General features: G+C 42.0%; 1 protein-coding gene across 1 annotated transcript; it reads right to left on the bottom strand.

Moving 5' to 3' along the window:
• Positions 1–3,145: 3,145 nt before the first annotated feature.
• On the bottom strand, positions 3,146–8,767 carry LOC120025977 (U3 small nucleolar RNA-interacting protein 2-like). Its single transcript, XM_038970750.1, has 14 exons — positions 8,572–8,767; positions 8,362–8,447; positions 8,134–8,246; positions 7,937–8,004; positions 7,784–7,825; positions 7,445–7,571; positions 7,065–7,282; positions 6,847–6,947; positions 6,637–6,771; positions 6,424–6,486; positions 6,163–6,308; positions 3,975–4,054; positions 3,688–3,761; positions 3,146–3,327 (listed from the first exon to the last, which is right to left on the bottom strand). The coding sequence occupies exons 1-14, from the start codon at positions 8,650–8,652 to the stop codon at positions 3,216–3,218; spliced, it is 1,446 nt and encodes a 481-aa protein (XP_038826678.1). The 5' UTR covers positions 8,653–8,767; the 3' UTR covers positions 3,146–3,215.
• Positions 8,768–9,744: the final 977 nt, after the last annotated feature.

Here is a 9,744-nt window from a genome sequence, read left to right as displayed (position 1 = left end):
ATAAAGTATAATTTTGTATTATTAAAACAAATTGTCAGTGTGTATTTTGTTCACAAAACTCCAGAGACACAAGCAATGAACTGTAAAGAGCCACTACCTCATCTTAATAACCTCAGAAATATAATCTCCTTAAATGTTACAGGTGTATCAGCAGTGTACAGTGCCTTAAAGTGTCAGAAAACACCATCTGTCTACATTGCACTACCACTGTCAGCAGAGTTGACTTGAAGTGTCAGGTTTCACACCCTACATTCACATAGGGAGGTGACACGTCACATTTTACGCTCATCCTTTTCTGGGCTCCCTCTGCACAATGGCGCTAGAGCCTGGGAGATATATTAAAAAGGGGACAGACTAGCAATTTCAGCAATTGTGGTTTCATCTCACTCTGGTATTCTACGCCGGATGTAGAGCTCTCAACATGAAGAAAAATACTAAATCATTTTGTAGAATTGAAACAACCATTTTCTCTTGGTCACAGAGGGAGGAAAACATGTTGTGCGTAAGGCTGAAGCTGTAACAAGTCTGCAGACATTTAAATGTTGTCTCTGCGTCGCTCAGAGGATGCTTGGCAGAAAATGCTCGGTCGTCAGCCATATGAAATTGGGGCCAAATTTGGGCTGTCACTAAATATGATCATATTTATTTTACAGTTAGCTATACAGTGATATCTTATAGTAAGTCATTTCTAATTTGATTGTTACTATATCTATAAAGTATTTCAGGTCATTTCAAGCCCTATTCCCCCACATTTGAATAGAAATAAAATATATTTTTTAATATTTGTACTGTGTACTTAAGTGAGTACACCTCAGCAATGTTTTACTATTTTCACCAGGTGCGTTGCAGATCTTTCTAGAACTATGCAGCATTACTAGTTATTGTTTATGGCCATCTCCATCTTGGGTATGTCGATATAGGCAGAAAGCTAAATTTTGCCATAAAGTCCAAAAGGTCTTATCCATCTCAACCTCAGTGTGAACACCTATTAGCACCTTCATCACCTAAAAATCGCGCTAAATCTATGTTCACGTTGAGGTAAGCAACACTGAAGCATGCATGAGCGCACGAGCTGTTCCGGACAACTGATTGATCACGCTCTCCATAGCCGATGTGAGCAAGAGACCATTAAACAGGTCAACATTCACAAGGCCTTGGGTCCAGATGGATTAGCAGAATGTGTACTCCGAGCATGTGCTGACCAACTGGCAAGTGTCTTCACTGACATTTTCAACCTCTCACTGACAGAGTAATACCTACATGTTTCAAGCAGACCACCATAGTCCCCTGTGCCCAAGAAAGCGAAGGTAACCTGCCTAAATGACTACCGCCCCGTAGCGCTCACGTCTGTAGCCATGAAATGCTTTGAAAGGCTGGTCATGGCTTACAACACCGCCATTATCCCGGAAACCCTAGACCCACTCCAATTCGCATACAGCCCCCACAGATGATGCACTCTATTGCACTCCACAATGCCCTTTCCCACCTGGACAAAAGGAACACCTTGGTGAGAATGCTGTTCATGGACTACAGCTCAGCATTCTGCACCATAGTGCCCACAAAGACCATCACTAAACTAAGGACCCTGGGATTAAACACCTCCCTCTGCAACTGGATCCTGGACTTCCTGACAGGCCACCACCAGGTGGTAAGGGTAGGCAACAACACATCTGTCACGCTGATCTTCAACACCGGGGCCCCTCACGGGTGCTTGCTTAGTCCCCTCCTGTACTCCCTGTTCACCTACGACTGTGTGGCCAAGCACGACTCCAACACCATCATTAAGTTTGCTTCAACAACACAACAGTTGAAGGCCTGATCACCAACAACGATGAGACAGCCTATAGGGAGGAGGTCAGATACCTGGCAGTGTGGTGCCAGGACAACAAACTCTCCCTCAACGTGAGCAAGACTAAGGGGATTATCCTGGACTACAGGAGGAGGTCCGAACACAAACCCCCCATTCACGTCGAAGGGGCTGTAGTGGAGCAGGTTGAGAGCTTCAATTACCTTGGTGTCCACATCACCAAACTATCATGGTCCAAACACACCAAGACGGTAGTGAAGAGGGAATGACAACACCTTTTCCCCATCAGGAGACAAAAAGATTGGACATGGGTCCCCAGATCCTCAAAAAGTCCTACAGCCGCACCATCAAGAACATCCTGACCGGTTGCCTCACCACCTGGTATGGCAACTGCTCGGCATCCGACCATAAGCCACTACAGAGGGTAGTGAGTACGGCCCAGTATATCACTGGGGCCAAGCTTCCTGCCATCCAGGACCTATATACTAGGCGGTGTCAGAGGAAGGTCCCAATTTTTTGGGGTCAAAGACACCAGTCACCCGTCATAGACTTCTCTCTGCTACAGGACAGCAAGCGGTAATCGGAGCACCAAGACTTGCCTAGTTAAATAAAAAGTAACAACTTTTTTTACACAACTAAAAGTCCAGGTCCAAAATGCTCCTTAACAACCCCCAACACTGCTGAACAATTAATCAAAATGGCCACCTGGACTATTTACATTGACCCCCCCTTTTGTTTTTACACTGCTGAGCTATGCATAATTCACTTTACCCCCCCCATCTACATGTACAAAATACCTCAACTAACCTTTCTCCCCGCACATCGACTCAGTACCCCCTGTATATAGCCTCTATTTTATTGTGTTACTTTTATTTGATATTTTTAGTAAATATTTTCTTAACCATTTCTTGAACTGCATTTTTGGTTAAGGGCTTGTAAGTAAGATTCTACGGTAAGGGCTACACCTGTTGTATTCGTCACAAGCGACAAATATTTGTTTTTTAAGTCCTATGGTATGAGTGGGGGCTATCGGCTAGGCCACCAAAGCTATGATCCGTGCACCACCTATATTCCAAAGAGTTAAACCTTCTCACTTAAGATTGGAAATATGCATTTTAAACCATTTCATATTTAAAGCCAAATAGCCAAATCACAGGGGATTTTTCGATCTACAGTCCACAAGCTGTGTAGCTGAGAGAATACAGGCACCAACAGCACAGACTGATATTAGATGCAGACGGAGCACAAGACTTCAGTGAGATTTAAATTAGAATGAAAGTTGTTTTCTAACAGAAACCATTTACTGTAGTTAATTGATAGGCAGTAATACAAATAGTATTTCTGGAAAGAATTTTATTTACAAAATCAAATGTCATACATATTATATTCTAAGGCATACACAGATCAGCTAGTCCCCATTATTTTCTCCATTCACCTCTTCCTGCTCTGGCTGTTGTCGTTTCAGAGGAATAATGTAGAGTCCGTTCTTCGCGTCTTTCAGTCTCCACCATCGACCAAGCCTGAAAACAACAACCGCTTTTACAAAAACAAAGATGGCTGACAAAACAGAGCTAATGAATGAATAAATTTATGAGTAAAATTATGCGGTACATAAGAAGCCATTTAATCTTGTAATAAGGAAAGTAGGTAATGCCATCACTGCCACTGAAGCAGTCTAAGGATTTGAGCGTGAAATAACAGTGCCACCACGTGGACACATGTCATCATTGCAACTACTTCCATACAGAATACTGAAAACAGGCTTGTTTAAAGAAAGGGTAGACATTGATTATATGATCAATCAACAAGTCCGTCTATAATGCTAGTAAGTATGCTCTGGGCTATATCTCTGTATGACAGGCAAGTAGGTGGGTACCTACCTGTGCTCCTGTCCTACTCCTGCCACCAGGAACTTCCCAGAACTGGAGAACTTTAGACTGTTGACAAAACCATTCTACAAGAGAGGAAACCGAATATGCTGTATTGAGAAGACAGATTTTTTAGTGCAGAACACTCTTACTAGGCAACTCCTCATACACATATAGGCGATATAAATAGGCCCAATGCTTAATGTTTGAATTATAGCCAATGGTGCTACCCACATATTGTTATGCTACACAACGCACGGTGTATTAGGTATGGAGCAGTGTAGCTGGGACTTGCTTACCACAGGGATGCTGAAGAGAGGCTCCAGATGACAGAACCCCTGACCACATTTCCACAGCTGCACTTTAGAGTTGTGGGAACCTGCAGAGTGACGAGACAACCGGTGTTCAATTACAACATCATCAATTGGACATGTAAATATTAGCGGTCAATTGCGAATTTAGGTCCAAGTCTGCTATGAATGTGTGCACTAATACAGAGCATGCTGATATTCCTACGCACACTGCGTAGATTTACAGTATGCATTATAGCAAGGAGGTGGAAGTTTCAGGCTGATTGTTAGATAACTCACACAGGGTGTGTGTATAGAAGAGACAGTGTATAGTAAGGTTGGTGAATATGACTCTCACAGCCGAGGCAACTTGTCAATAGTTCTTGCAGTGCTTGGTGTATACACTGAGTGTACAAACCATTAAGAACACCGTCTCTTTCCATGACAGACTGACCAGGTGAAAGCTATGATCCCTTACTGAAGTCACTTGTTAAATCCACTTCAAATCAGTGTAGATGAAAGGGAGGAGACAGGTTAAAGGACTTACAGTTAAAGTCGGATGTTTACATACACTTAGTTTGGAGTCATTAAAACTTGTTTTTCAACCATTTCACAAATTTCTTATTAAACTATAATTTTGGCAAGTCGGTTAGGACATCTACTTTGTGCATGACACAAGTCATTTTTCCAACAATTGTTTACAGACAGATTATTTCACTTACCATTCACTGTATCACAATTCCAGTGGGTCAGAAGTTTACATACAATAAGTTGACTGTGCCTTTAAACAGCTTGGAAAATTCCAGAAAATTATGTCATGGCTTTAGAAGCTTCTGATAGGCTAATTGACATCATTTGAGTCAATTGGAGGTGTACCTGTGGATGCATTTCAAGGCCTACCTTCAAACTCAGTGCCTCTTTACTTGACATCATGGGAAAATCAAAAGAAATCAGCCAAGACCTCAGAAAAAGAATTGTAGATCTCCACAAGTTAGGTTCATCCTTGGGAGCAATTTCCAAACACCTGACGGTACCACGTTCATCTGTACAAACAATAGTACGCAAGTAAAAACACCATGGGACCACGCAGCCGTCATACCGCTCAGGAAGGAGACGCATTCTGTCTCCTAGAGATGAATGTACATTGGTCGAAAAGTGCAAATCAATCCCAGAACAGCAAAGGACCTTGTGAAGATGCTGGAGGAAACAGATACAAAAGTATCTATATCCACAGTAAAACAAGTCCTATTTCGACATACCCGAAAGGCCACTCAGCAAGGAAGAAGCCACTGCTCCAAAACCAGCTCTGTCAGGAGGAATGGGCCAAAATTTACCCAACTTATTGTAGGAAGCTTGTGGAAGGCGACCCGAAATGTTTGACCCAATTTAAAGGCAATGCTACCAAATACGAATTGAGTGCATGTAAACCTCTGACCCACTGGGAATGTGATGAAATAAATAAAAGCTGAAATAAATCCTTCTCTACTATTTTTCTGACATTTCACATTCTTAAAATAAAGTGTTGATCCTAACTGACCTAAAAGGGGAATTTTTACTATGAATAAATGTCAGGAATTGTATTTGGCTAAGGTGTATGTAAACTTTCGACTTCAACTGTATAAGCCTTGAGACAATTGAGACATGGATGGTGTATGTGTGCCATTCAGAGAGTGAATGGGCTACACAAAACATTTAAATGCCTTTGAATGGTGTATGGTAGTTGGTGCCAGGTGCACCGGTTTGTGTCAAGAGCTGCAACGCTGCTGTTCATTTTTTTACACTCAACAGTTTCCTGTGTGTATCAACTATGGTTCACCACCCAAAGGACATCCAGCCAACTTTGAACAACTGTGGGAAGTATTGGAGTCAACATGGGTCAGCATTCCTGTGGAACGCTTGACACCTTGTAGAGTCCATGCCCTGACAAATTGAGCCTGTTCTGAGAGAAAAGGGGTAACACCTATTAGGAAGGTGTTCCTAATGTTTGGTATACTCAGTGTATATTGATTGTTGAATATATACTGATTGTTGAATATATATCTAACAATCAGCCTATATCTATGTCAGAACGATCAAAAAATAACCTTAATTATAACAGTTTTAACTTTGACAACTCAATATTAGGAAAGAGTTAATGTTTTGTAAACTCAGTGTAGATCCGTGTTATAAAGCTGGTGACTCTCACAGCCGTTGGTACCTGAGGCTACGGTGTCAGAGTTCTGCAGAGCTGCCACGGCCGCTACCCAGTAGGGCTGCTCCAGTCCCGAGTCGCTATGCCGACCGTGGGCTGCCTTCACCGTGCTAAGGGGCTTCTTTTTGTTCACACTCCACAGGGAGACAGAGCTGGAGGGAGGACGAGAGAAAGCTTTTTAGACTAATGAAAACATTTGTAAGGAACCATTCCCTCACAAAGCGGTTGCAGAACTGCTACAGAGGTGGAGTATAAATCCACATTTACCCATCATCAGCGCCTGTTATCATGTGTTCCTCGTTAATGAGCTGGATACAGTCGATGGAGCCCCTGAGAGAGAAAGAGCGAAAATGAGTGGGAGGAGCATTACCAGTATGTCAACACACAAGGATAATAGACACTCTCTGAGAACAACAAAGACTAGGCCTATGCAATGTTGTGAGACTGACTAACACAGAGAAGGAGACCAGGGGGACTCACTCATGGCCATGGAACACTAGCTGGGACTCCTCAGCGATCTTCCACACCCTCACAGTGCGGTCCCTCCCCCCTGCAGTCACACAGCGCTCCCGACTCCCACTGTCCAGCCCTGTGATCACATCCTGGTGACCAAACCTAGGGAGACACATGGTCAATAAAACAAACACAAATCACATGCCAAAACATAGACATTACTATTCAGCTACTTACAGTGTTTCCACATAGGCATTTTCGTCCACGTTCCACACCTTGATGGAGCGGTCATGAGAGGCACTGTACAAGTCATGGGTGCCCCTCCTGAAGGATAGGCCCTGTGGAGGAGAGATGGCACTGGTTGTGAAGGTAAATATGAAAGGATGAGAAAGCAAGAATAAAAGCAGATGGGAAAAAATAATATATGGGACGGTGTGAAAGGGAGTATATTTTACCGATACTGGGCCTCTATGTCCTGTGAACTTGTATAGGTGTTTACATGTTGCTGCCTCCCAGATCATGATCAACTTATTCATGTCTCCAGTAGCCAGGTATTTGCCATCCGATGATATAGACATACATAGGACATGGGACGTATGTCCCACATGGCGATCCTCTGTTCCTTTCCTCCCACCAGCTATCGTATGAAGTATCTTACCACTCTCAACATCCCCTGCAGTTACAGAAGACAATGGGAGAATGCATGAGTAAGTTAACTTTGGCTGTGTTGCATTCTAGGTCACATGCAACTGATTTTGAACATTCTATTTCAGTACAACAAACATATTTTAGATTATTTTGGCAAAGAGAGTAAACAAATATTCTCCAGACTCACATTTGATGATGGAGCAGTCTTTGGAAGCAGAAAATACGTGTTGGTCATCAGGAGAGATGACCAGACAGGTGACTGGCAGCTTGTGGCCCCTCAACAGACAAATCTCTGACACATCTGGTGGCAGGAGCTGGAGACCATGACAACATAGGGACACATGAAGAGGACTGACAACTTACGCTACGGGCCATAGAAAACTCATAGCACACCAGGTTCCAATATCCATAGTAGTATACCACTTAGAATGCAAAATATACATAGTTTCATTCTAAGTAGTAAAAGAGTGAATGATGGGCATGCACAGGGTGCTTTTATGGGAGACATCAAAACAAAGATACTCACATCTTTTGCAACCATCCGTTGGAGCTGTCCTTTCTGCTCAAGCTGAGGGGGGAAAATGAAATGTTAACTATGAAATAAATAGCAGCAACCAAACTCATGTGACATTTACTAGGGCTATACAAGCAACACAATGATGTAGCTAGTTACACTTACGACTTCTTCTTGAAGTCTTCCAGCAATCAGGTCCATCTCAAAGGACTCCTCCTCTGCCTTCTTTTCTTCTGTTGATAAGACATGACGAAGACAAACCAGTCAAGCATCAGATTAATGAAATGTCATTAAAACGTTGACGTTACCCATTTTAGGGTTTGTTGAAATTGATAATAGGTTTTTAGTAGCTCTTCCCTTACCCTCATCCCTCAATTGGTCGAGGTAAAGTTTAGCTAATCGTAGTTTTTTCTCTTGTGGGGTCTCATCAAACTCTTCTTCGACATTGGCCCTCCGTTTTCTGTGCAGTGAAAAACTACATAAAGAGATTGATTCAAAGCATGGTTTGTCCACGCATACGCCTAAAAGGAAATCAGTTTGTTAGCCAACTTAGCTAGTTAGCCAACTACACTTCGAGTAAGTTAGCATACCCTTCTGTTTCAGAGTCGCTGGAGATTTCTTCATTGTGCTTTGAAATTAGTTTTTTCTTGAGTTTGTTTCCTGTGTCTGTATCATTCTAATGCACCAACAAAAACAAACATCAACGATTAAAAGAAAGCTACATGTTAGATAGCATTGTAATATGTAGATCGCAAACTAAGTGCTAGGCTAAGTGTAGCTAGTTAACGTTAGCTCCGTACCTTTCGTTTTGAACCTGCTGAATTCTCGTTCTTTTTGAAAACCTTTGGGGGTCCTTTTTTCTTTATAAAGAAAGACGACATGATAAGATTATATAGATTGAGTAACTATGAGGCACTGTTACAATCTTTACACTAGTTGGCACACATTTTGTCCACGGAAATCAACATTGAACCCACATGGGCTCTCGCTCTTCTAATTCAACCGAACTATGGACACCACAAAATCACGTTTTAAAATAGAGGATTTAATTGGATAATATTGAGGCATCGGTTTGTCCCGCCCACAAGTACATAGCTCTCATTGGACAGTCGAGCAAGTAGGAACTAAAGTCCAGATTTGATTGGCTGAGAATGCATTTAAACATCAGCACAAAAGTATGCAGGGTAGGGTTGGGCATTCCGGCTCTTTTCAGTGAGCCGGCTCGTTCGGCACAGCTCATAAAAAAGAGCCGGCTCTTTTGGCTCCCAAACGTCTCTTTAATAAAATATGTTTTGTATTTTTTCTAGTCAAACAGTTTGCGATAGTTTGGCTGTGATTGGTGTTAAAACAATTCTACTTAAATTATTAAATGAAATCATACTCTACCTTAACCACAATGTATTTAAAAATGCATTGGTTTGTTATGAAAAAGAATGCTATTAAACATTTGCATTTAAAGTATAACTTTTTAATGTATATAAACAAATTGCACATACATCTAACCATTCAAAACGAATACAATCTGAACAGCATAATAGAATATTGCACCATATCAAAGAAAAATAACAATGTGCAAAACTGCAGCATCCCACTAAAACATTAAACTGGTCCCTCTTTTCTCTCTCTTCTTTATTGCCATGTTCTAACCAGCAGCACACAGCAATGCTGACCATATTTTCCTTTTATGAGAGATTTGCATTCAGAAATGCAAGCTGCCTCACTTTCGAGGGGCTGATGCGGTTTCTTCTCTCAGTAAATATTTGTCCCGTTTTCGAGAAGACCCTCTCAGAGGGAACGGATGTGGACATTATGCAGAGTCTCCCTGTCATGACTTTAGTAAGTCGTGGGTATCTTCAAATCTTCAATGAAGTGACATATAACCGACATGTAAGAAGTGGTTACCCTTGATGTCTAGCAGTCAGTGGTAAGGCAAACTGCAGTAGCTTTTTGGACTCTTTCCCATACTGAAGCCT

This window comes from Salvelinus namaycush, chromosome 2, assembly GCF_016432855.1.
Source record: "Salvelinus namaycush isolate Seneca chromosome 2, SaNama_1.0, whole genome shotgun sequence".
Taxonomy (NCBI): Eukaryota; Metazoa; Chordata; class Actinopteri; order Salmoniformes; family Salmonidae; genus Salvelinus; species Salvelinus namaycush.
The sequence above is the reverse complement of the archived record's forward strand: the minus strand, read 5'-3'. Positions and strand labels throughout refer to the sequence as shown.

Coding starts and splice junctions, on each gene's coding strand:
- LOC120025977 (XM_038970750.1), bottom strand. CDS start 8,652: ATGTCGTCTTTCTTTATAAAGAAAAAAGGACCCCCAAAGGTTTTCAAA. Junction 6,948..7,064: donor GACATAGAGGCCCAGTATCG/GTAAAATATACT, acceptor TCTCCTCCACAG/GGCCTATCCTTCAGGAGGGG. Junction 6,487..6,636: donor CTAGTGTTCCATGGCCATGA/GTGAGTCCCCCT, acceptor TTTCTCTCTCAG/GGGCTCCATCGACTGTATCC.